Source organism: Amblyomma mixtum, chromosome 5 (assembly GCF_055824585.1).
Source record: "Amblyomma mixtum isolate Tamu chromosome 5, ASM5582458v1, whole genome shotgun sequence".
Taxonomy (NCBI): Eukaryota; Metazoa; Arthropoda; class Arachnida; order Ixodida; family Ixodidae; genus Amblyomma; species Amblyomma mixtum.
This window is the reverse complement of record NC_143016.1, coordinates 61,335,576-61,363,121: the sequence shown is the minus strand read 5'-3', so window position 1 is coordinate 61,363,121 and position 27,546 is coordinate 61,335,576. Positions and strand designations below refer to the sequence as shown.

Sequence of the window (27,546 nt, the reverse complement as noted above, 5' to 3'; positions counted from 1 at the left end):
TGGTTTTTAGTCTCCGGATCCACGCGATCTTTGTATCTTATATTGAAATAAAAAAAAAGTTAACTTCAATTCGAATTTAAGTAAATTTCTGCAGTCTACTAAAGCTGTCCCGTAGAGATCTTTCGATTCTTGCCTGTACTTTAATTGGGTTTGGGAAACCCAGCGTTTCCACTTAAAGATCAGGCTCATGCACTACATCATTTTTCCCATGGTTTGCCATGGTTGGCATGTATTCCTAAGGCATGAGCCAGACTTGAGCCATTGAGCGAAAACCCGTCTGTATATATGTTTGTTAACACTCGATGGTGCCCATAAAAGATGGCGTCCTCGTGAAACCGGGCAGGTGGAGGTTAAATTAATGATTGGTCGCGTGAGGTTGCCCGGGACAACCTGGATCGCACAAGTGGCAGATGGCAGGTGGCAGCAGCTGCCATCGCAGGGCAGTGGCGCACCGCTTAACTGCTGCACCACTGCGCCAGGAGTACAGTGAGTACTCCCAGATATTTATGAATGTTAAGTAGAGAAAGACCGATTATGCATATAAGGGGTTTAACGGATTAGCTACCTCGTCATACTCTTAAGACGAAGCGTGGGAGGCGGTACGGCGGCGGTTACATAGAGCCATGCAGAGGTAGAATTGCCAGCTGCGGGGCATCGGGTTACATCACGCCGCTGCGCGCGGTGACTGCGTTACAAAGTGCGCAACCGCCCTTATGTATTGTCACATGTAAGCAGTCTTAAGGTCTAACACTTTTGCCTTCTGCACAGAAGGTTATCGAGCACACAACCGGCTGTTCTGTGCACTGTAACAGCAAAGCGCAGTAACTATTCTTCGAGTGGCAAGCTAGCGTGGCAACTTTCTTCAGAAGCATTCATACAATTCACCCAGCACCGCCAATAGTGAAAGTTATACTGACTTTCCCATTTTTCTTTCTTCTTTCATTCCACTTTCCAGCCTCTTGCTTTCGCAGTTTCTCCCACCAGATATTTATTCCGAGTCCCAGTTGCTAGGGGTGACCCGGCAAATGTGAAGCCGTGCTCTGAAAGAAGAGATATCCTGACGGCACGCCAGCACGGAGCATCCATCGCGCAACTGTCGTAGCTGCCTCAGGGTCCGATTATCGTACAGAAAGAGGATTTACCATGGCGCATATCTTTATAACGGCTGTCTACACCCACGAGACGTTATATGACAGCCCCCCGAAGCGGTTTCATCACGCACGAAGCCTCGTCTCATCCCAGCAGCGGCGGCAGCAGGAATACGCGGCGGGTCAACAGGACGCAGCGGACGCAGGCAGCTTCGTCGCTGAGACAGGGGGACGCCCAGAATTTGAAGCACATTTGCATCCGTTAGGAAATAACAAGTTGCTTCAAAATCAGCGCTCTGGTAAGCTCACGAACCGCTAACCTGGCTCTACGGAAAAAATAATCTGGTTTTTGATACGACTTTCACAGAACTGCAAGGAAGGGAAACTCTTGTTCTTAAAGCACGTTTTAAAAAAGAATCAGTCTCACGTTTTCGGTAGCAGAGCGTCCTTAGATTACTTGAGATGAGATAATGAAAAGCAGACAGAGAAGGTCATCAAAGATAGTCGATAAGTACACTTAAATTACATTACACCAAAAAGAAGCAGTGAAATAATAAATTGAATAGTGGGCTGCATGCTGGGTATTCAGAAATTGCTTTCTTCGCGTCTGGGAATTATATATAAACGAAGGGAAGAGAAGAATATGCCCGCACAAACGCTAATCGATGTTCAGTGATAATAAGTGCATATTTCTGTAATAATTGCGTATTGTGCATTTATTTTTCTTGCTTCCCTGTTGTTTGGTCCATTCCTTTGTACTCTATTAGGCAGTTCAAATATTTTTGCTGCATATTACTTTTTTCCAATCTGTGTTGCTTGTTCGGCGCCAAATGCACTATTGAAATTTGACGCCCCCCTTACGCAATGTCTTACACGCCTGTAACGTATTTTAAATAAATAAATTAAGCTCCCATGAATGACAGTAGCTGACTTCATAGTTTTACGTATACTTGAAAACATGCCATATGATACACCTAATCTTTTTATAATTGTATCATGCGCAAGATAGGACCTTTTAAATAGAGCCCTGCTTTGCGTATGTCAGCGCCATGGCACTCATTAAGCGGTACATATGTCAGCGACCATGACACATTGAAACAGGACATATCACGGTAATAGATGCAGTCATTTTTTTTACTGGGTAATACTAGTGAACCTAGTTACTATATGCAAAAATTTTACAACAAAGTATCAGGCGTACAAAATATATTATTTTCTTAAACTTAATTACCACATTTCCACACCATGGTGTCGCTCCTCTGAGCGCCACTAGAAGCAGTTTTGGGCACCTAACTTCCATTTATGCAGAGCAATATTACGCTTTATTTACAGAGGAAAGCGGGAACATGAATGGTAACGTAGAGATATAACAGCACCAAGCCCAGAAATGATACGTATAAGGCTTATTCATTGAACAGTTTTGTGCAATATCTTGTAGAAATGCCGACGATTCTTAATGGAAACTGTTTTTTTTTTTCGGGAAGGAGATTGAATCCATGGGATGTGCGAGGAACGAAACTAAAAACTTTTATTGTGGGACAAGACGTTATAGCCAATTTGTGACTACGGTCAATGCGATTTGAAAGGCATGGATGATATGGACTCAGTACTTATGAAACAAATCTTACAGAATAAACAAAGGCAAGAAATTCGTCCACGGCAAAAAAACTGTCATGTAGTAATTAGAACACAAAATTTCCCTTGAAAGTGTTTGTTAGAATTATAACTCCTTTCCAACCTTGCTAAAATGCGTGCGTTCTCAAAACCAATAGCAGGAAACACCAGTTGCTGTTGAGTAAGTTCGTGTCGTGAGGATGTAAAAAGCAAACAAGTAAAACAATTTCATGTTGAGCTTTTTTTCACCATGGAGAACTATTAATTCAACCATCTGACTACATTATAAGCAAGATGATTAAGCTTCAAAGACCTGTGAATGCAGACACATCACCTTCGGCCGGCATGTTCTAGGATTAATTGGGATCAAGAAAAACGTAAAGCGTATCTGAATATAATTTCGGCCCAATCGTCTTGCTGCAAAGGTCGTGTGCATTGCGAATATGTAAAATGACGAATGATGAATTATCCTGACACTGAAATATACAAACATGCGATGCGGTAATTGTAAGCTTCAGTAAGACGTCCAGAAAAAAGAAGCTCATAGTAGGGCTAGGCGATTAAATCTACGCACTCTAAGAGCAGCACAAATGCCAACTGGCGCGAAGACACGAAGACGAACACACAGAGACAGGACTAGCAGCATCTTTCAAACTAAAGTATTTCTAAGAGCAGAGTTCTGACCTCAGCTCCTGCAAATAATACAACTTTTGTTGAAGTAAGTCAGGCAGTGAAGCGAACTAGCGAATATGCTGAGAGATTACATGCATGCGCAGTTCGGTGTAGCGGTGTGTGTTGTGGGCCGTTGGTCGTTAACACTGTCTCATAAATACCAAGACGAGCAAACAGTTCTGCCAAGCACTGAATTGTTTTCCCTGCCGAATCACTTTTAACGGTGACTAGGCTCACAACAAGCTATATCGAGAGCAAACTTCTTTATTAATTTTCTTAGGATGGTTGTGGACCTGCACAGTGCAGACGTATACGTCACTGGCGCTTAACTCGACTACGCCGCGTCTCTCGTCGCTCCGATGGCGTCCCTCGAACCTTTGTATTTTTCCAGCTCGTATCGCGGCGGCTTGTGTTCCGGCGTTCTTCTCGCTCCTCGACCGCGTGATACGCTGTTGTGCGCAGGAGAGTCAGGTATCCCGCGCCGCAGCTGGCATGCGTGACGCAGAGTTGTAGTAGAAAGAATGCACAGCTGACACGGCCATTTTTAATGGGCGTGAACTGCGACTTAAAATATCTTGTTGTGCATGGAGCCCGCAAAATCCAAGTGAAGTTTTAGCCAAGGGACTGTCAACCCCGACCACGGGTGCAGCGGTGCAGCGGAGGGGGTCGAACGTTCTTCCTGAAAAACTTGACAACTTTCGACGTGCTTCTCGAGGCCAGCATCCATCTTTGCCCACCGCAAGCAACTCCGTGCAAGTTCTGTGCTTCTCGCAATATCTAGGTGCCCGCCGAGTAACTCTTATAACAGTTGAGTTTGCTGCATCTGAGAAACTGTGGCACGTATACCATACAGTAAGCAGGCCAGATGGGCCGTCATTTCCTGTCCTGTCAAAATAAGGCTTCTATCACCTATCCAAGATAGAGGACGGCTAAAGGTTTCATCTCCAAGACTTGGCTGAGTGTCGTATCTTGATGTGTAGCACGTGCAACGTCAGCGCTTGTGAGGGACAGCGATTATAACCACATAGTGTAAAACTGTTCACTTTCTTCTGCGGACTGCTTTTCATGTATTTTAATTGGCAATCTTGAAAGACAATCTGTCTCAGCATTATCGCTAGATTTCTTCAAGAGCAGCTCATAGCGATAAGCGGACTAACGTCACGGTCGAACGTTGCAGGCAAGTTGTTGCGATAGGTAGAATTCAGGTTTTCTGTCTGAAAATGTTTGCACCGTATTGTGGTCTGTGGCAAGTGTGAAGCTTCACCGGAAGAGGTACAGGTGAAATTTTTTCGCTCCAAAGACAAGCGCGAGACCTTCTTTCCCAGGCGGACTGTAGTTCTTATCAACGTCTGACAACGAGCAAGAAGCACACGCTACTGGCTTTACAGTATCATGAAAAATATGAGAGAGAACGGTGCCTATTACGTATTTCGACTTGTCGCAGGCCAGTTGCAGCGATTTATCTGGGTTGTAGGGCGCCAGAATAGGCGATGTGCCGACGGCAGCTTTAATGGGACGAAAGGAGTTTCGGCGTGCCTCCTATCAGCACCAGGATATGGCTTGCTTCAGCACTTTGTTGAATGGGTGCGCATGAGTGGGCAGATTTGGCGTAGAGTTCCATAAAGTTAACCATGCCCAAGAAGGACTGTAGCTGCTGCCTTTTGTCAGCATCAGGAGCGTCCATGAGCGCAGCGGTCTACCCGGGTGAAGTTCGGATGCTCTCGGCGGAAATGAGGTGCCCAAGTTAATGAAGCTTTTCTTGTAGGAACGAACAATTGTCCCGACGTACCTTGACACTACCCTCTAAAAGACGCTTACAAACGGGTCTTTGCTCAGGACGAACTGGCGGGCTAGCTGGTTACACATCCCAACGGGTCTTGTCGTGGGTTTGGGAGCAGTTCGCAGGTGCAGATTGTTTAAAACCAAGATGCTGCGTCACTTCAGACGGATGGTTCGAAGGGAGCCTCGGCCAACAAGGGGTGGACCACTTCCGTCCACGACATACAGATGCAGGATTTCAACTTGATCGTTGTGCGGGCATCGACGTCAATCATGCCCTTTCGCGCTACGAGTGCTCCCGTGCACGTGTGGAGTGTCAACGTAGTCAATGAGGGATTCTTGTTACCATAAAGCCTTTTAAATTTCTGCACCGGAGTCTATTTCCATTAAAAGCGGCTTTTTGCTGGCGAACGCATTCGACTCCCTACCTCCACCTGCGGAAACAGGAGTAGGATGCCCTCGAGGTCATCCTCCGCAAAATCATGAAACGAGCGCTGGACCTCCCAGTTTCTACCTCTACCAGCCGCCTTATGGCACTGGGGATGGTGAACACTTTTAGGGAGCTTCGGGAGGCCCACCTCAACAACCAATACACTCGTCTCACAAAGACAGGGTCGGGTCGCCGCCTTTTAGCACGACTTCACATCCAGCCCACTCAATTCACAGAGGAGAGATGCCGCCTTCCCGTACACTGGAGACGCGCCCTCCACATGCGGCCTATCCCCACCAATATGTCCAAAGAGGATCATAATGGCAGGCGCCTGGCGCGGGCGGAAGCCTTGGACCGCCATTTTCGGAGCAAACCAGGAGTCTTATACGTGGACGCGTCCGGCCCGGACTCCAGGGGATGGTACACGGCCGCGGTCGTCCACGAGGGTAAAACAGTAGACGCCCTTACTTTCAAGGCCCAGTCATCAATTCACGCAGAAGAGGTTGCCATCGCTTTGGCAGCCTCTGACACCTCCTCCAAATACATAATCACCGACTCACGAGGGGCTTGTCGAAACGTCACGCAAGGGTGGGTTACTCCCCTAGCTTATCGCATTTACCAAAATTGTAGCCGAGACTCGGATCCCGCGCACCGATCTATCGTTTGGGCTCCAGGTCACCAAGGCGTCCACGGAAATGAGGCAGCCGACGCCGCCGCCCGCGCGCTCTCTCTCCGGGCATTTCCCACGGGACCCGACGCCGACCAGGACTTCGATTTCAATCCGATTTACACATTTAAAGAAATATGCGATTATTACAAATCCACACACCAAACTCTTCCCACCCCATGCAAAGGGCTTTGAAAGGTCAACGAGCGGGTACTCCTGCGCCTGCTCACCAACACGATGTTGTGCCCGGCAATTCTACAGCATTTCGATCCTAAATTCGACGGGCGGTGCTCACACTGTGGGGAGGTGTCTGACACCTACCACATGGTGTGGGCCTGCCAGCAGAACCCATCCCTACCCCCTATCCCGAACCCCACCCGAGAGGACTGGGAGGCGACCCTGTCCGGTTGCTGAACCCTCGAGGCCCAAAGGGCCTTAACGCAGCGCGCCCGGGCTGCGGCAAACGCCAATGGTGTGCCTGACTAGGTATCACACCTAGTGGTTGTAAGGGCGTTACCCATCAGGTCACGACCCCCAACACCTCTCCCTATGATTAAACAAATGTTTTCACCACCACCATGGCTCTACATGGCATCCATGTCGACAAGGCCGCCGTGGTCCACTTCCGCGAACACTTTCACTTTATTGCGAGATAGTTCTATGTTCTGTACAGTGCTGCGGCAGGCACACTGAATATGACTTTTCTTCTGGCATAAGTACGTATCCCCTACTTGCGAACAGCTTTTGCTCCCGTGATTCGGGGAGAACCAGTGAAAAGAGGAAGCCGCCGACGCGCTCTACTGCCCGGCTGTCGTAGGCATCTGACACCCCACCATCGGCCGGCGTCGACGCTCGTCTGTTTACTTGAACAGCGCTCCTTCCGATGCGTGCGCGACGACGGTGCTCTTGGCTGTGGCTTCCATAGAAAGCGATTTCTCTACAACTCTCCGAAACGTCATTGTCTTTCCTTCTGGAAACAGGATGCGCTGGATATCTTAGCGCTTCAAGCCGTGCGCAAAACGATCACGTAGGGACTAGGGGAGGACGAGGAGGAGGAAGAACATTTATTTCCTCCGAATATGGCGCGGCAGCCACCTCTGGGTCCGCACGCAGGCGTCCGGGCAGGCAGTCTGTCAGGAAAGTTTGGAATCACACGCTTGTGCTAAGCTTCGCAGTTTTGCGACAAAATTCTCAAAGCTCTTACTGTCTCGTTGAAATCGCTTCTAGAATTTCGCCGTGTTTGCGATGACGGAGGTCTGCGGCGCCAGGTGTTCGCTTTAGCAAGCTCGTCTGCGCGTCGAACGGCCTGGCCGGTGGCAGGTCCGGCGCTGACAGTCAATTCGGGAGTGCGTATGTCTTGGGACCGATAAGGCTCAGAAAAGTGTGTACCATATTATACTCGGCGACTTTGTTAACTTGCAAGTACGAGGTACGTACGGCGACCGCTCGTCGGACAACTCGTAGTACTGTTCTGGGTGACCCAGACGTCTAATGCTCACTCTTTCCGGGAATCCGTTCGCTGCGCAGCTTGATGTCTCTTGCGCTACCTCACGGTCGCTCCCCGATGCTGGTTAGCTGGTTTCCTTGGTTGGTCACTACCAATCTCGTTGCCAGTGTTTTGTATTTGTATTTTGCATTGCGGAAGAAGCCAGGGTGGCACTTGAGGTAGCGCGCAAAAGTCTCACTGCGGTATTTGCGAGAGTAGGTCAACGTACTTTGAGTGTTACCAGGAAAAGAGAGGGGCTAGGCCTTGCGGCTCTTTGTATACAGTTCGATTGAGGGCGTAGTGAGCGGCCGCAGTTGCTTGACGATGACTTGATACTATGCTAGGCGCAGCTGGACATGACTTTGCTCAAGCGAAAGCGAATGCAATCAAGGGTTGCTTCACATTTTATGGTACTGTGCCGTGTAAGCCAACTCCCAGGGTACTGACTTTTGGGCTAGTCGACCGAGCATTCTATGCCATTGTAGCTTTTAGTACCTTTGAAGGGCTTGAATGAAAACCTGATGAATACCTACTTTCCGCGCAGGGAGGGAAATAAGCCATGGAGTTCGAGAAAGTGCTCAAAGAAGTGGGTGGCTTCGGTCTGTTCAACAAAACCATCATGATCGGAGCTCTTATCCTGGCCACTTGGAACACGACGCTGTGCTACTTCTTCCACGTGTTCTTGCTCATTGCACCCCCCAGCCAGTGGTGCTTCTTCAACGGAACATCACTTGAAGACTTCGTGAATACCACTGCGCTGCCGCGTCGACGATGCCAGTTGGTGAGCCTGACCGGCGACGGCGGCAATATAAGTTTTGCCGACGGCAGTAACGATCTCTGTCCCACAGGATGGAAGTTTGACCCATCCGAATTCTTCACAACAGTCACAATGGAGGTGCGTATATGCAAGCTTTCCTGCAAATCTCTGTGGATGCATACTGCTTCACTGAGTGCAAAATATGCAATATCACTTCGGATTTGTACAGCTTGTTTCGGTGTGGACACTGCTGCACTAGCAGATGGACGTTTTGGATCTTTACACAGTTGTGTTGATATTATAGCGCCATCAGTAAATTTAGCCGCCTCGAGGTAAGGTGCGACAAGTAAAGCAAGAATTGATGCATTGGTTCGAAGCATCGTGTGGTCCTACCTTGCGCATAATTAATCACTGCATGCTCATATTTCAGGAGTAAGAAAACAGCAAATGCCTAGTACTGGTGCAAGCAAGACGGCAAATTGTGGAATGTACCCTGCTGTATTTTATTTACTGAAAAACAAAGTTAAAGAAAAACCGTTGCACAAGTAGTACACCAACTAAGGAGCGATGGATTCCGATTTAAAATAATCGAAAACATGTCAATTGTATGGTGCAAAATGACTGAAAATACAAGGAAACGTCACAGGGTCTTCGCAGAAAGTGCGACTTTGCATGCAGTGTTCAGGTGTGATAGTACTTTGGCTTGGACTGCATCCATCGCGATGTGACCGGGGTGCATCGCATAACAGCAGCACCACTGCGCCAGCAAGTGTATTATGACTCCCTGGGACCTATGAATGTAAAGTAGACAATGACCATTTCGCATATATGTGGGCATGAACCCATCAACACTATCTCGTCGTACCCTTAAGTCGGAGCTTAAGTGTTTTTCAAATTTATGAGTTTGTGAGTTAAACCATCATTCAGTAAGCTTACTTTTTTTTCATTGCACAGAACCAGTGGATATGCGGCGAAAGCTGGAAAATGTACGCCGTCCACACCGCCTACTGGTCAGGATCAATCTCAGGTTACCTGCTCTCAGGACTTCTCGCTGACAAGTAAGCTTATCGGTTGCTGGACATCGTGCCAGACCTACGAATTTTTTGTTGATTGTTACGCGCATGTAGGCAAATATCATGCCGAGAAAGACTGATCTTGCACACAGCCACAAGGCAAAGTGGTTTTTATTTTTGAGCTGTCGTTTACCTTTGTTGAAGATTTTGCGGGGTCGCAGCGGAGCACCAGACAGAGACGACCAGCGTGGCAGGCTTCTAGTTCCGGACTGCGCGTGCCGGGCGTGCGCTCCGAGCACGCGCTGTCGTTCTTTATTTTCTTCTGTCGCGGGAACGCCGATCTCAGCGCCTGCGCTTTATAGCGTCGCCGGGCGCTACAGGGCCCCCCGCCTAGACGGAACGTCGGAATGTACGTGCCGACGGGGCAGAGATGGAGTAGCCACGGCAGGCAAGCAGGCAGCTAGAGTAACAGTGTCCCCACGGGGTCGCTACAAGGTCCGGTAAGTTCAGGTCAGAGGCCGGGAAGAGCAGTCGGGTGGAGTGCGCCGGCTCAGGTGGACGAGCCTGGCTGCTGCGCAAGGGGCGAATGATGCAGGGTGCCGAGCTGACAACGGACATGGGAGCAGGGGAGGCCATGGTCGGGCCGTCACCGACTGTAGTGCTGCCCGCGGACACAAGTGTCGTCGGTGTGGGGACGTTGGAGCTGGTGTCGGGGGGAATCCGGCGCGCCGAGTACGTCGGCACAAGCGCTGGAGTGGGCGAAACGGCTCCGTGGCCTAGGTGTGTTTTGACCATCGACATAGCGGCGACAGCTGTGACGATGCCGGAGCAAGTTGCTGGGAGCAATGCCAGGTGCTTGGGCGAAGCGGGAGTGACAGTCCGGAGCGACTGGCCAGTGCTGATGCGCGTGTGGGCACGGTTGGCTGTAGGTGGCTGCCAGGAGGTTGTGGCAGTGACATGCCGTGGAGCTGAGACTGCTACATCAGACGGCTGGCTGACAGCAACAGGCACAGCTGGTGGTTGGACAGTTGCTGCACTACTCGGTGTGGGTAGCTCGACCATTCGGTGCCGAGGGTGGCTCAAGTCAGGCACCAAAGCAGACGCTTGCTGCAGCGGTGTCGAGCTGCCAGGGTCAGAATCCGAGAAGCAGTGGATCGTACTGAGGGCTTGGGGTGGGGCCTCTTGGGCAGGCGGTGTGGTCGCCAGGGTAGTGGGGCTGGTATATGGCATATGCTGCGGTGGCGGCGTCAACCTCACAGCAGAGGTCTGCAGAGCTGTTGGCGGTAGTGACGAGGTAGATGGGGATGCCGGAAGCCTCGGCACGGCTGCTGCCGCAGAGTCGTCCTTGGCTGCAGGAGGCTCTGGCGACAACGCCACTGAAGCGCAAGGAGGCAGATCCAGAGACGCGGGTCGGATGGTAGTGGGAGCAGGACGCGAGGCGGAGCTCGTGCGGATCCCACCTGGTATGGCGTCGAGAGAGACAGCCGGGCTGGAGACGCTGGACGGGAGTGGCGGCGATGCGGCGAGGGGCTGCTGAGGCGGGCCGGGTTCTGATGAAGGCTGCGTGGGCGCGGGCGAGGCCGGTGCAGGGGCAGAGGCTGGCGGCGGCGAAAACGGGTCCGCTGCGTCGTAGAGCGGCGGCGGAACGTAGTAGGCGCCGAAGTCCGCCACGACGGCCGCACGCAGCTCATCGTATGGCCGGCCGCCGAAGGCAGAGTAGGTGAGCCGACGCAGGAGGTCGGCCGGGAGGATGTCACAAAGGACTTCGTGTTTGAACGGCTGGATGGTGATGCCGTTCAGGTACATCGCAGCCTCCAGTTGGGCGAACCACCCGCCGACGCCTGCAGGCCGGAACGCCGGGAGCGGCGGGTCGAAACTTGGGTGCTGCCAGTACGCCATGCTGGAACGCCGCTGCGATAGAAGGCACGGTTCGCCAGGTCACCACTGTTGAAGATTTTGCGGGGTCGCAGCGGAGCACCAGACAGAGACGACCAGCGTGGCAGGCTTCTAGTTCCGGACTGCGCGTGCCGGGCGTGCGCTCCGAGCACGCGCTGTCGTTCTTTATTTTCTTCTGTCGCGGGAACGCCGATCTCAGCGCCTGCGCTTTATAGCGTCGCCGGGCGCTACACCTTCTCAGTATTATACAGAATACTAGCATACAAATTAACAAATTGTGAAGAGTGCCAGGTTCCAACCAACATCACCGGCACGTCTCATTTAATAAACCACAGTGGTCCGATCGGTGAACCGGTTGTCTGTCTTGTTGAATTGGAACGCTTCGGCGAGGGCGCAGAATAAGTTGGGTGTCCCATTATTGGCACCACTGCCTTTCCTAAGAAGATTGGATGAAAAGAACCTATTTTACAGCATCAATGCTACTAACACTTTTGAAATTTAAATATTTACCTATGACCTACAAACCCTAATTATGTGGTGCGAACTCTACGTCTCTTTAATTAATTTGAGAGAAGGTGGCAGTGCACAATGACCCATCTTGGAATGTCATAAAATTAGAGTGTCATTTTGAACTACGTTTCTCATAGCTGCGGCATCTAAAGCGTGACCATCATGCGAGAAACGCGCTATAGCGCAGCAGTCAAAAAGCGCGCTTTATTGCGCTGCTTACGAGCCGGAATGAAAATAAGGACGGAGTTATATTGTTTTCTATGCGATAACACATCGCTGACGTAAAGTTTATACAGATCTAGTGCGAGTATCGATATAAAGCATGCCAAAATTAATCGGGCCGCATTATTTACTTTTCAGCCTTTAGTTGAGCACTTCCACTCTGCAGTGGAACGTGTACAATGCAAAACCAAGGGGAAGAAGATGAGCCAAACTTGTTTTCTGAATATACTTGCAGCCTAACAAAACGCGGGGAACTCTAAACGGATTGGTATGCACAAGTACACGCATACAGTTTATTTAGATATTGTGCATCGTAAAATTACGTGTTACCTTATTAGCTTTTTTGATCCGACAGTGTTTGACATCACTGGTGCTTTCTAGGAAGCCGAGAAAGGTGACCATAGTGTGATTTCAATGGTGCAGAATCAGCCTGTCCAAAGAGTGCCATGGCTACATAAGAAATTAAGAAACACAAGGATTTAGCAAGAACAAGATGTGCTGTGCATAGCAAGTGAAACGTGCACTGCTCATGTCATGACGTTGATGTAAAAGTAAGTGCCGTAGCAGCAACTTCACTTCAACGAAGTAAAGCAGCAGCCTCGAGGCCATTACCATAATCCCTGTGCCTTATCTCGATTTTGATAGTACTGTAGCTTAATTAGAGTATAGTCTGATGTACACTTCACTGACTAGCACTCACTCGAGGCTTTGCGTTTAACGGTAGGCTCCTGTTTTATCTTTGCAGGATTGGCCGCAAAAAGACTGCGCTACTACTAATCGGTGTGGGATCTACCTGCAACTTGCTAGGAGCCGTTTTCTCCGACTTTCATAGCTACACGGTACTCAAGTTCTTCGCTGCGTCAGGATCATACACTGTCACAACAACGGTCTTCGTATTAGGTGGGTCGCGCTTCTATGTGCAGAAAGCGCACTATGTGCATCGATGGACAGACGCTAATTGCAAGGGAAGAGAAGCTGCGCATTTTTATGTACAGTAAAATATGAAACCGATCATGAGCCGACTCTGTAGTTAGTCGGGGAAGCAAGGATAAGACTTTGTTGAAGCATTTCAAATGAAGCACGTATTTTTTTAGCTAGAACCCCAAAATCTTTTCCACTTCTTCATGGAGCTTGAAGCACAGTTAAGGGAATCGTTTGTTCAGGGAACTTCTGCTTCACTGGGAAAAAATATTTCCGAATAGTGCTTGGGAAGTAATGGTTGGTCGTGTGACAATCACGTTTTCCCGATCACGTTGCTTGAAGCGTCACTTTCTGCCTCTTCTGAAGCAAGTACAATCAAGAAACCAGCGCGTTAATGGGGCAAGCCACGCCGTATCGCAATTTCATCGTAGCGCGTCAAAATGCAGTGTCACCTCGTGCACATCGTCGTTTCCACGAAATATAAGAACAAGAATTACTCTATCCTTTCGGTGATGCCCATAGATTTTTTTCGCCACTTGTCAGGGTTGTGCTCTTCTATTATGTTACGGAAAGGAGCCGGGTTAGTTGCTATATGAATGTAGCGAAAACAGCTTGCGTGTCATGCAATCTTTGTCGTCATCTGGTGGAACGCTCGGTTGTAAGGTGCCGCCAAACCCTGGGCGCTGCACGCAGGCGGGAAACAGGGGTTTCCCCTGGAATTTGAAATTACGGAGTTCCTTAGATTTCTAGAGGCAGCGGGAGAGAATGTCAAGAGCAGAGGAGAAGCGGTGGTCATTTTTGGTATTTATCACTGTAAAACAAAGGGCCTTACAAATAAATGTGGTTCCTTAAGAAAAATAAGGGAGTGTGTAGGGAAATCACTTTCTGCAAACATGCGGCGGGTTGAACATAGGGAGCAGAGGAACATAGGAAAGCTCCCTACAAGCGACTTTCCCGATAACATGTGCAATTCTGTGCCCACAAATTTAGTTCACGCCACGTGGCGTAATGCGAGAAACACAGTGACAGCAGTGCCGCTTTTCCGCGATGGCGGCGCTTTGCAGTTGATTCATAGCACAACTGTTGTCAAGAGCGTCCTCGCTCTGAAGAAGAGCAATTTTGCCATTAGTTTGTTCAGCAGTAATTACCAATAAGTGTCCGGAGGACAGAGCCTGCCAGCACGTGTGTTATTCAATCATGTATTTAAGTAATAAAAACACAGTACTCATCTATGTTTACTTGGATTGAGAAAAATATGTACTAAAGCATGGCAGCCAGATGTTTTTTTTTTTCATCTCGATTATCAGTTCTGATGAAGCGCTCCAAAATATATATTTCGCAGTGATGGAGTACACCATGTCCGAAAGCAGGACGCTGGTGGCCTTCCTGTGGGGCACTAGCTGGACTGTGATGGCCACATCGCTACCCTGGTTCGCGTACCTGCTGCAGAACTGGAGGGTTCTCATAGCTACAAACACAGGCGTCAGCGTGCTTCTCGTCATTCTGTTCTGGTGAGCAAGCCCGCTCTATGGTCTGCTACTCTAGCATTTCATTTCAAGTAATAAGGAGCACTTCGTTTTATTTAAAAGTCTCCTTCTCAGAGCAAGAATTCGCGTTTAATTGCCAAGCGTGAGACGACGATTTATTGTGCAGGCTGAGTTTATAACTGCTAGAAAGACCTTGCTGAAGAGTGTGGACGACGAGTAATGAGTGAATACATGCACTGAGACGACATAATATCCAAGTAACTTGCACGTAGCTTGCAGTTCTAGGCTTAAAAACTGAATACGAAATTTTCCTTATTGTATGCGATCTTAGAAGCGCGAAACAGGCAGCGCTGCTAGTAGTGCGAGCGTACGTGCCTGAGGTTAGACTCAAAGTTATGAGGACCATTACGACGCTTGCACAAAAGTACACTCTTAATAGTCTGCAGCACCTTAGAAAGGGGATAAAAGTGGGAATGGCTGACTGTTAAACTGCTGAAGCAGTCGAGCCTCTTGCAGCCTTATCTTCTACACAATCCGATAGCTACTACAGAAAGCGTAGTTAAGGGCCCCGCTTGCAGCAGTTATGCGAACAAGGGATTTGCTACGTACCCTTAGCGAAAAAGAGGATGTGCTAAAAATGCATTTCAAACGTATTGTATTAATTTCATATTTATTTCGCCTTTTTTTGTCCCTATGCTTAAACTGCAATACGAATGCTTTCTAAGTATACTAGTAATAATATTTTAATCGTTCTTAAAAATACGTGAAAAGTACATTTTTGCCCGCTTAGCATATTTATAATGCATTAAAAATATAATAAAAATATACATTAGAAATATGCTAAAAATATGTTTACTCGGGCTTAAAAAAAGTCTACTGGGCGGCTCCATGGAATGACACGGGTTCATTCTTCAATCGTACACGGGTATTAATCAGCAGGAGTCTGATATTATAAGGTCGCGTGATTGAATGGGAACGGCTGATACCTACACACAGCATACCAAGACGACAGCGACACGACAAACAACAAATCCTACGACAAGCGCTATACTTGGCTTGCCGTATATATACCCAGAGAAAGCGACGCACTATTTTGCACGGTGAGGCCTTTTTTTGCGCAAATACTGTGGACTGCCAAATTATCGCAGAAGTACCCTACTGGTCGCGTTCGAATCTGAAATTAATTGAGAACGGAATTGCTAGTTGAAACTTGCGTCAGGCACAGGTCAGGAGTCGAACTGTCAACCAACAGATACATGGGTGAGTAAGGGAGCCGGTCTGCCCTGCCAGACGGGGTCCTTTCCGCTGGCTTATTCGGACCCAGAAGTACCCAAGGCGCTTTTGCTGGTATAATGCTATCACGTTCTCACACGGATATGTTCGAATGACATTGAGTGGAATGACATTCGAGAATAGGAATGACATTCGGACTCGACGGACTGCCGCGGTGCTGCACGACACTTTCGAAACGCATTCTAAGCGTCAGCTCGTTTACAGTGTACAGCGACGAAGACGACGGCGGTCACACTAGTCCGACAACGACAGTATATATCACGCTGAACAACAGCATGTAATTATAGTGAAATATCTAGTTTACTATAATATGATTCTAGAGGGACACGTTTTTCAGGCCAACGACACCGACGAATCCGGTCGGCGGACGGTCAGCCTTGTCGGCGGCTGAGCGAGAGCACGGTGATGAGGCGGCGGTGTGTATATGCTCGCGCTTGTAAATGAGCGAAACGAACGGCTATATTTCACGTGTGCACACCTGAACACTCACCAGCGATAAGCGCTTGCCAAATCAATTTCAGTCGACGACGGCTCTGTTCCCTTCCGCGACGACTAGGCCCAGCGAGTTCGCAGGGTTGGATCTGTGATTTCGGCGGTTGTGAAGAGCGAATCACAAGGTTTAGCGAATACAAATAGTCACCAGGTGTAGCTTTGGCAACAGTGACCTGAAATCAACTATTGCTTACATCGCAGGGCACGCGTACGATGAACGGGAATCGCCGGTGTGACCCAGACTGCCGAGCCGTGCTTTACGGCCAGCAGCAGTCGTCGCCGTCGCTAGCTTGTGGATAACAGTCGCCAGACATACTTCTGGATAAAGTAGTTTAAAAAAAAGTACTGGTCACGTCGGAGAAAGCCGGGACAAGAAGCGAGAAGCGCCAGTCGTGCGCGATGCCAACAACCCGGCTATCTCAGGCGTGCGATCGCATCATCGCTTCCCACACATTGTCGCACTGCGTAAACAAGCACGAGTACAACCAGTAAAAAAGAAAACAGATTTTGTAATAGAACGAAAGCGCAGATTGCGTTTTATGTTATGTAAACAAGCGATGTAAACAACAGTATGAGTGCAGTCGTCCTCATCGGCGCACTCCCGGGGAAATTTCATGCTGACGCGGTTAATATTCATTGGCGTAATATTATCTTCAAGCACTCCCTTAGACAGAACACGCGTAGCATCGTTAGATGACATTCGGTTGGAAGGCATTCGAAGCGCCCGTGTAGCAGGGGTATAAGTGGTGATCACCTTCCTGCTAGAAGTTACCATAAACGAAAGGATGACAAGAACGGGAAAGTTTTCACTCTTCGCTGAAACGTCATTTCGAGCCCCAGATTGTTCCACGGTAGCTTGAAGTGTAATGCAAATATGTTTACGCGGACAACCCATTTGTTAGAATTTAAATATACTTCAGACGGATTAATTGCGTATTTACGAAAGTACACTTTAAATAGATGGTCAGCACCAAAATGCGATCCCGAAACTCGATTTTGAGCATTAGATTGTTCAACGACAGCTTGTAGTGCGCTGCAAACATGCTAATGCGGACTGCCAATTTGCTAGAATTTCAGTGTTATTTGGACGAATTGCGTATTTACGGAAGTACACTTCAAATACATTGACGACACGCAAATGCCATTTCCCGAAACGCGATTTCGAGCACTCGACTGTTCAACGGCAGCTAGAAGTGTGCAAAGACGTTTAAAAGGACTGCCCGTTTGTTAGAATTGAAGTATATTTCGGATGAATTAATTTGATATTTGCGAAAGTTCACTTTTAATACATTGACAAGATGCTAAAACTGCATACATATACGTTTACAAGGGCTGCCCGTTTTCTAGAATTGAAGTATACTTTCGATGAATTAATTTCATATTTCCGAAAATACACTTTTAATACACTGACAAGATGCTAAAACTGCATACATATTTTTTCACGTATTTGAAAAGTGCTCGAAGTATGCTTTAAGTGAGGTATTTTTGGCACATTTTAAAAATATATTTCGAATACCAAGCATGAAATTTCAGGAACGTATTTCCTACATATTTTTAGTGCATTCATGAATACAAAATGTGTTTAAAATACAATTTAAATAGCCCACCGTATATTCCAAACGCATTAGTTTTTGCTAAGGGTATGCTTGGAGCTAGTAACATTTGGTTTATTTTAAATAATTTGCCTGTCTATAGATTTTAATTTATTGTCGGTGGCCTTATGTGCTGGGCCCCTCTAGTTACCCTTAATTTGTAACCTCCACATTTACCCTTTAACCGCTCGTAAGCTGATTAAATTATTGACATCAGCAACCTCCATTAAACTCAGCATGACCAAAAAGTGCTGTACTTCGAGCTTCAAGTTAGAACTTTGTTAGCTGGCTTCGCTCGACTGTTTTTGTTTCCTAATTGCCAATATGACGTTCCGTGAGCTTTGAAACATGCACTGATAAACGAAGTAGCATCGCTGTTTCCTTGCGGAAGCGATTTTAGGTGCAGAGGAATTACCGACGCACACCATCTGGCATGCGAGGCGCACTGCCATGATTTTGAATGCCAGCCATTTTTCGCCAAATACACCGTCGAAGCATACAGCAGGAACCCGAGACACCCGAGAAATTCTGGAGACAAACTTTAAACGAAACAAACAACTAAAACGCATCAGCGTGCTTCCATCGCCCTTTTTGATAAATATATGGAGGGTTCTTCGAAGGCACCTGAACGTGCATACTATGTAAAGCTCCTATGTTTAGGCCTCTGTGCTGTGAACATAAATTAGTGGCGAGTTAGCTCTGCGTTTTCTCTATTGTCATGTGCGCGTCTCCTCGTGCTATAAAGCCTCTCGTCGAGAAAGAAAACGGATTTGCTATGCCCACATTAGAACTGATGCTTTAATTATTGTTGCGAGCATAAATATGGCTTCAAGCGTACGCAACACAACTAGGTGTTGTGAGTCAATGACATACAGTCTTTAAAAAAAAGCACTGAACTTCAAAAGTTATGTTTACTATCTGCTATGTCTGTTAACCTAATGCGTGTAATGTATTCATATTCAAAACCGTTGAATTTATCTTACTTTTTTCCATGCCAGGTGGGTTCCGGAATCCTCCAGCTGGCTCTTGTCCGTGAATAGGAAACAGGAAGCCCTCGTTATCCTCCAGAGGATCGCCCGCATCAACGGCAAGGACATCTCCGAGGAACAGCTGGACAAGCTGCTCAGGGTAAGTGGATCGCGCTGCAGCTGAGCGGAAATCCGCCACCAAAAAACTCGCTGTTTTTAGTGTTTTATCTCGGGTTCATCCTCCACACTACTCCACTTACATAAATAAATAGTAGCCAAGAAGTCATGAAAGCAACTTCAAAGTGACTACAGGGACATTAGCCCCTATAGGGCTTCCCAGGATCCAGTGTCCAAAAGTTATCTTCAGCCTAGCCTAATTTACTCCTATTCTGCAAAACTAACTTTTAAGAACCAAACGTATTGTCCGTGAGAAGCATTTTATAGTTTTATCTGCATAATTTCGACAAAATATTGTCACGTGGGTCACGTGCAGTGGTGACTGCAGTCCGGCGAAGAGGAAAACAGCGAGAATGGTTTCCAAACGAAACTCTTTATTTGAGCTGACTTCCCGCAAAGGACTGAATCACTCGGCGGTGGCGTAGCAACAAGCGTGCTCGGCGGTCGTCGAACAGAATGCCCGCCGCTGTCGGCCGTGCTCTTTTTAAAGCTGATAGCGAACATTCGAGATAAAGCTTGGAAAGTTACTAGAACATTCTGGCGCAAAGTAGAATCGGCTCCGCCTGGATGTGATCGATCTAGATAAATCTAGGCGCGTCTTGCGTCACAGACGAAGCTATAAAGCGGCGTGTCGGCAGCCTTGAAGCATGAACAAACAAACACTACAAACAAACGTTACAATGATTCGCGGCAATATTGTTCGCCTAGACTAATAAAGTTTTGAGCATTTTTTTATCCGCCTTGCTTTCGGGTGTAGGAAATCGTCACTTGATCTAATTAATAGAGGCTGTTCTCATACGTGTCTTAGGTTGTTGATCTTGAGCGGCATGTTGCATCTCTAAAACCGAAGTGCATTCTGAGTAGACTTGAGCTAAAACGCACAATAATAATAACAAAAATGGTAGAGCTAAGCTTAGCGGCTTAGCGCATTAACTAGCGGGAGCTGACTGGTATTAGAAGCCGAGAGGTCTGAAGTCCTCGAAGGCAGCGGCAAGGCCGCCGGATGCTTATACGCAATTAAGCCGGGAACGCAGATGACGGCTTTGCCCTCTTTTGCCGTTTTTGGAGAAAAGCGCTCACAGATACGACGCAACGCACTGCGCTTCACGGCTGCTCAAGTGGCTCGAGTTATGGGCTCGGTTTGAAGCCGACTGCCGCGCTTCACCGACCCACAGTAAAACACTTTAACCTACAACAGCTCGTCCTTTAGAATAGGGGAACCAAGCTTAGGGCCCCTATTCATGCTGCATGCGGCGACCTTATAGTGTGTACTAGTGACAGGTTTAGAATAGGGGGCCGACATTGTCCGGATTACGTTAGCGGCTCGCAGCTCTAATTCGACTGAAAAGTGAAATTCTCAATTGCGAATCTCGCAATTTATTTTATTTATACTGTTATCTGTGTCAGCATAAAAAAAGCACTAATAAACAATCATAAAAAACGCTTTACGTGACACTGAATCATGCCTAACATTCTCGGGCAAAATTTCTGAAAATTGAAAAATTGTAAGACACTCTTATGGGAATATTGAAAGTAACGGTCGATTCTCGTGGTATATAGCAATATCTTTATTTTAAAGGGTTTTCATCGATCGCATTGAACGGCTGGACAATAAATTTTGTTGAAATTATATATTCGCACAGGTCTTCCAGATGTAATACAAGTTCTTCCTTATCACGAATTCGTTGACAACGTAAAATTTTGCAGTAATGTAGCAGTAAAAACCGGCAGCGACTTATTTGGCTGGTGCTATTTGGCCGCCAGCATCAAATGTCAAGTAGGAAAATGGTCACAAGAGGTTAGAACCCTCACCGTTTTGTGCTTTCTTAGTAGGAATGCTCATGCTGGTCATATTGCAGAAAGATAGGCCAATTATTGAAATATATGGAATTCAGCATTTTCTGATGTGCAGTCTAGAAATGTTCACGTGTATATTTAAATGAGCGCGCCTATACGGGTACACAGTCTATATTTTAGAGTAAGCGTGATAAGTGGGGCCGGAAAAAAAATCAAGTAATCATAAAACTTGAAACGTGCGGTATTGTACTGCTAAATTATGACGGTGCCTGGAAAGTTAGATATGTTATCATCATCATCATCATCATCATCCTGGTCATGTCTACTGCAAAACAAAGGCCTCTGGCAATGATCGCCGTTTAGTACGGCCCTGCTCCAGGTGTGGCCATCATAACTTCATCGTCCAGCAGACCTTTCGCTACCGCTGGCTACGTCTTCCTTCGCTTTGAATCCTCCCTGTTACTCAAACGGACCACAGGTCGCCTGTCCTTTGATTATGCATGTTCAGCTGAAGTGCACCTTCTACTCCTGTGTTAGGATACTATATTTTCTTCGAGCTTGATGAGCTGTGCTAAAAGCTCCATGAGAGACTGCGTAGCTCTCTTATATTGATCCGCCGCTTTTCGGACACACTCGTAGTCATTTCAAAACTACCAAAGTTAGTGCCGACCGCGCCCAAAGTCAGACACTAAACAAATACCAGTTCCATCAACAGGACACCACGAGCCGCGAGACCAGATAATTCTAAAGCTTCACGTGCAACTAAACTGAGAAGCGAGCTAAATTCATTGATCTTCCTGTTTCTCTTTGCCCTTTTCGCAGAAAACTGCCAGCGACGTGCAGGCGCATGCAGCCGTTGAGAAGGCCCCGAGCTTCTGGGAGGGCACTATGCTAATGCTCAAGTCACCAAACATCCGTAAAATTACAGTGCTTATCTACCTCAGCTGGTGCGTACTCATATGCAAGTCCAATAATCTTACGGCATCGTTCTGCTTTTTTTTTAGGTACTACAGAGAATGAACTATAGTTGGACCCAATGAATAGACTGTAAATTTTTCTTGTTTACTTATTGCAACCAGTATTCTTTGAAGGATGACCTGGCTTAAGCACGCGCAGCTTTAATTTAAAGAACGCAGTGATGCAAAATCTAACGCCTATTAGAGAAGTATCTTAATTAAGAATCATAATTTTTGTTCGCCACGGAAGACACATAAAGAAGGCATTTGACACGCTCACTGCCGGTACAATAGTGTACGTCTCCATAACCCCGTTTTTGCCATTTTATATCTAAAATCTGAAATCGTCAGAGTAAGTAAGTCAATAACTTGCTGATTTTCTATGGCCAGCGCTAATTCGACGCTTCTGACAGGAAAAGCAAAATATTTACTGTTCGCGAGTCTAGAAAGTTAGAATACGGCATAGGTCTAATTCAGTTGCAGGTATGCGTTGCAATGGCACAAAACTTGCCTAAAACCGTGGCTTTTGCCGACAACGAGATCCACCTCGAATTTAGTTGTTCAGCAGAGCCATCACATTCTTGGTTGTCGTTTGCTGTGTCGTTTTCAGGTTTTTAATCAGCATGTGCTACAACGTAACGACCCTGGAGCTGGGGCGACTTGGCCTGAACATATACTCAACTTTCTCGATCGCCATTGCTTTCGAATTTCCCGTGAACCTCATTTGTGTCTGTTCGCTGGATACTCTGGGGCGGCGTTGGCCCAACTCCATCTTCATGCTCATTGGTGGGACGGTCTGCCTCACCATGTGGATGCTCAGAACAGGTGAGCAAACATATTTCAAGGCGTCATCATAAGCCGGATGTCATGCACTCTTGGGGAATCACCGAGCAGGCCAGTTTTATTCAACACCAGCTGAAAGAGTCTAGAATGCGCTGTAAATACAGTCAGGGTCGTTCGATAGCTTTACTGGTCGTGAAAATTCCCGAACCAGCATTTACACTAGGCGCCAGCGTCGATTAGAGAGGAGCAAACTGCTGGGTTTCCGTAATAATTTAATAACATTTACACGGAGGGGAAAACAACTACTCCACGTTAAGGCTATTTATGAGGTCTGTTAGAAAAGTATCCGACCTTGGGCCGGAGAAAATAAACTAACATAGCTGGAGCCTTGGAAACCTAATCACCTTCAAAGTAGTCTCCTTGGGACTCCCCACAGTTCTCCCAGCGGTGCTGGCATTGTTGGAAGTATTCCGAAAAGGCCCCTTTCGGAATTCAGTTTAGCTCAGCTGTCGTGGCAGCCATAATGTCCTTTCTTGTCTGAAATTGCGCTCCTTTCAATGGCTTCTTGATTTTGGGAAACAGCCAGAAGTCGCAGGGGGCCATATCAGGAGAGTAAGGAGTCTTTTGAACTACAGGAGTCTGGTTTTTTGCCAAAAAAGTCTGAATCAAGTGCGAGGAATGTGCAGGAGCATTCTCGTGATGGATGCGCCACTTTCCTGTTGACCTCAACTCCGGTCTCTTGCGCCGCACAGCATCACGCGACGGAGGACATCCCTATAGTACTCCTTGGTCATTGTTTGACTCTGTGGGGTGCGTACTCGTGGTGTGCCACACAGAGGGAGTAAAAAAAAAAAGAGTCAGCATCACTTTCACATTGCTGCGCACTTGACGGGCCTTCTTTAGCCTTGGTGACGTGGAATGCTCCCACTGTGACGACTGGGATTTGGTTTCCGGCTCGTATCCGTGCACCCAAGTCTCGTCACTAGTGATTATGGTGTTGATAAAGTCGGGGTCACTGTTTGTGGAATCCAGCATGTCCTGTGAGACTTCAACACGAAGCTGCCTTATTACAAATCTACTCCACCTTGGGGGATTCCCCTAAACATTTGACCGAAGCTGCTTTTGCTCCACCGTGAGCAGCTTCGGCACGAATTTTGCCGCAACTCTCTCCATGGCCAAATCTTCGGTGATAATGAAATGTGCAGAAAAATTGGTGATGTTCACCTCTTCCGTAATTTCTCGGATAGTAACACGACGGCCCCGCATCACCACAGCGTTCACTTCAGCAGTGACCTGGTCATTTCGGCATGTTGATGGGCGATCGGAGCGTGGCTCGCTCTCCACCGATGTGCGGCCGTCTTTAAACCAATTGTACCACTGCTTAATCTGTGTGCTGCTCATAGCATCGTCACCGAAAGCCGTCTGAATATTCAGAATGGTTTCCACTTGGCTGTTGCCCAGTTTCTGGCAAAATTTGATGCAGTAGCGCTGCTCCTGTCACTCCGCCATTTCCCTTGCAGTGAAAAACCGACGAGAGGACTGCGCACTGCCTCACTCAAACGCTCCGTCACAGCGACTGACGCTATCGGCAGGCGGGAAAAAATTCGTGCATGCGCAGGAAGGTTCAAGGTCAGCTGATGCAAGCGCGCTTGTTTCATATCCATCAGGTGTTCGCAAAAAAAAAAAAAATAAAGTCGGATACTTTTCTAACAGACCTCGTATTTACTCTTCACTAGACAGAAACATGCATTTTAGGTATATGAGAATTTCTAGGCCTTTCTAATGCTCTTGCTCGTGTCCAGGAGGGCAAATAGAAGCTGGTAATCTTTGAGGCCACGTGTGTATTGAATGGTGCTAATAACTGTTTCAAGTACAAGGCTGTACTGCAGAATCGGCGAGGCGATGCTTTCAGCTTAGCGCGAAGCTCTATGCACCCTTGTTCTCGAAATGCTTCGTCCTCGCACTGGACTTTATTCTGATGCCATCTTATTCTGCTACCGCTTCTGGTCCTCTGCTTGCAGAGTCGAACACGTGGACGCTCGTAATGGCGACGACTCTCATCATGACGTTCGCTGGTGGTTACAACATCACCTACCAGGTGGCATCAGAGGTGTTCCCCACCGTCATTCGTGGCCGCGCCGTGCTGCTGCAGAGGCTGCTGGGGGACGTAGGCGGCCTGCTCGGCGCCCAGGTCGCCTCCTTGGTACGGACTCTCGAAGATTAAAAAGCTTCTGTCGTGCTGCGTACTCACTTCCTTACAGAAGGAGCACGTGAGAGTCTCCCACAAAGATACCAGCTGGCACTACAATTATTTTCTTTGTTCGTAATGCTGCATAGAGTGCCACTGACCATTTTTGGGCCCATAAACCAGTGGAAATGGTTCTGTTCTGCGCGTGCCTAACTATTTTTCTTCCTTCAGAGCATCGACCTCTGCCGCCGATATAGACTCATGTTCAGCGGGATAATGGACCCTACACGTACTCTTCCCATATCTATAAGAGGCTGACTTCATCCCCAAATAAAGCTTGATCCTGGAAACACGGTGCTAGATCACGTGATCAGCAGGTGGTTCGCAAGTTAATCTGCAAGGACCAAGCGGCACAGTCTTTCCCCCTCAATCAAAGAGAGCAGCTGCTCGAGAGACCTGGCCTAAAGCATTAAAAATGCCGGTGGCCCTTAGCCACTTTTTACTGCAGACTTTACACGCTCATTGTATCTTGAGGGGAGTTTGCAGCCGGAACCACGCAATTGTACTATCGCGGACAAATGTCTCCAGGACGTGTAAGTGGCAACTGATGCAGATAGCTTTGTTAATAACTGGTCCCTCAAAACCTCGTTGATTGGGATAAAATCCGCGTTCTCGTTTTCTGTCCCATGCGGTAATTAAATGACGTCATCTTTGTAAATAATGGAAACTGCACTGAAACAGCTTTTCGCGTGTCATGAAGAAATTTGCCCCCGATACTACTGCCCTCGCCGATGCACGCACTCCGTCAGTCTAGTACTGCTCTAAAGTCACGTCAGTGACGAACGTTGACTTTCAAATCCATTAACTTTCAATATTTTTGCCTTTTGTGCCAGGCTGAGATGGACGAGTATCTTCCCATGCTGGTGATGGGCTGCTTCGCGTTGGTGGCCAGCGTGTTGCTATTCATGTTGCCGGAGACAGTAGGCACCGCCATGCCGCAGACCATCGAGGACGGCGAGCGCTTCGGTCGTGATCAGGGACTGTGCTTTTGCCCGCTGTTCTCTGGTGGCGCCGAGGCGCCCGCGCAGGGTCCGCAGTTTGGGAAAAGGTAAGCACTTCATTAATTTTTTATTTCTGGCACGGTCGAGGTCGCTGCTATTTGGATTAAGTTTTCGTGGACCTGTTTTGGACAAACTAATCACAGACAAGCGTGCAGTAGTACCTCGCGCTTTAGAACAACTAGACCAAAAGATGAACTTCACCGCTGGGAAGAGCTCATTAAAGCTGTGTTAGCTGAAACTTAGAAACCGCGTTACCAATCCGTATGGTCCAGAGAGAGAGAAACAAGTATGTTGGCACCTACCGCTACGTGTCGACGACGTGCAGCGCCTATGTCATCAAGGGCAGCTAGTCCGTCTGCTGGCCCGAGGATAGCCAGCCGTGCAACGTTGGACGAGAGGTTCATAGATAAGGAAGCACTGAATGTAAACAACGCGAGAGAAAAGCCAATGTTGCAGGTTAGCTAAGCGTTCCGGGCAATTAAGGTTTACAGTTGTAGGGGTGGGATGCAGAAGGTAGAACAAAGAACAAGAAAAGGTGAGAAATGTATTGAGGTGCAGCCAGCAAGGGGGTAGTAACACATCTGTTAGGTACAGGGACGGCACGAGGATATTCTCTAATAGCATCATATTAGTGAATATTTATTGCTTGTTTTTTAAGGAATAGTAGTGTCCCACGTTGATGGATAAAGTCGATATAACACTCATCAACTGCGGCCCGACAACAGCCTTACCGAGAGTACGGCAGCCGTCTAATTGCACCTTTTTTTTGTGACTCCTCATTCCTACCTGCAGGCGCAGCATCTTGCCGTTCCACAGAAAGATGCCAGTGACTGCACAGCCAAAGTTTAACAAAGGATACGAGAACGATGAGTCAGTCGTCGCAACTATTTACAACACCGTCAGGTGAAGACACTGTCTTTGCACAGTGACTGCGGTCTGCAATAGCTGGCGTCTACTCCATCATGAGACCACATCGCAGCGTTGAAAAAGCCCTTGACATCACCGCGGACCCGGAATACAATAACCGCCTGTCTATGCTAGTAAAAACAGCGTTGACTCCGGGCAGGACTAGGTAGAACCTGAACGGGTCTTTGATGCATTATTTTTGCCCAGCTTCACTGCCTCTTTTCCCGCAGAATGAGAACCAAATGGGACCTCAACATGGTTGTAAAACGCTTGCAATGCGCAGAACCTTAGTAAATTGTTTCACGAGCCAGGAAAAGCACTGACAAATCGAGCAGCGGCCTTTTTCTACCTGCCTGCGTACGAAATCCTCGCAGCTGAAGGCACCAATCTTCTGTACAAAGTGTGTGCAATCTCAATAAATGGTTTGTGAAGCAGACTGTGTTTTGTACTGTTTTCATTAAGAAGTTGCGAGTGCTCTTGAGAAGAGGTGACGGGGATCAGAAAGAAAAAGTCTTCATTTGGAAAAAGAATCTCTGAAGGCGGAGTAGGTGAATGTAACGACCTATGTGGCCTTTCAGTTTTATCAGTTAGGTAAAAGCTTGCTGTATTGGTAAAAAAAAAAAAAACTGAGAAATTTTTTTTTCCTACGTGATCGAAATGTGTAGTTGCGGCCGGCGGGCGAAACAAAATGTAGCGTCTGTACAAAATGAGTAAGTTAGAAAAATAAATACCCTGGTGTTTTTAAATTAGGTTAAGGAGCTCGTGTTAGTGAATGCAATTGTTTCAACTGG

At 47.6% G+C, this 27,546-nt stretch overlaps 1 protein-coding gene across 3 annotated transcripts; it reads left to right on the top strand.

Annotated features, from left to right (window-relative positions):
• The first annotated feature begins 1,210 nt into the window (after positions 1-1,210).
• On the top strand, positions 1,211-27,191 carry LOC149342396 (organic cation transporter 1-like). 3 transcript variants are annotated; one of them, XM_089544669.1, is made up of 11 exons: positions 1,211-1,387; positions 8,281-8,631; positions 9,448-9,551; positions 12,880-13,034; positions 14,398-14,566; positions 18,918-19,047; positions 21,684-21,808; positions 22,428-22,642; positions 24,622-24,803; positions 25,682-25,896; positions 26,642-27,191. In XM_089544669.1, exons 2-11 carry the CDS (start codon positions 8,296-8,298, stop codon positions 26,754-26,756), a joined length of 1,746 nt encoding a protein of 581 aa, XP_089400795.1. In that variant the 5' UTR covers positions 1,211-1,387; positions 8,281-8,295; the 3' UTR covers positions 26,757-27,191. The 3 variants fall into 3 exon arrangements, with proteins under 3 accessions (XP_089400795.1, XP_089400796.1, XP_089400797.1); XM_089544670.1 differs by lacking the exon at positions 1,211-1,387 and adding an exon at positions 4,005-4,089; XM_089544671.1 differs by lacking the exon at positions 1,211-1,387 and having other exon boundaries at positions 8,381-8,517; positions 8,585-8,631.
• The last annotated feature ends 355 nt before the right edge of the window (positions 27,192-27,546 follow it).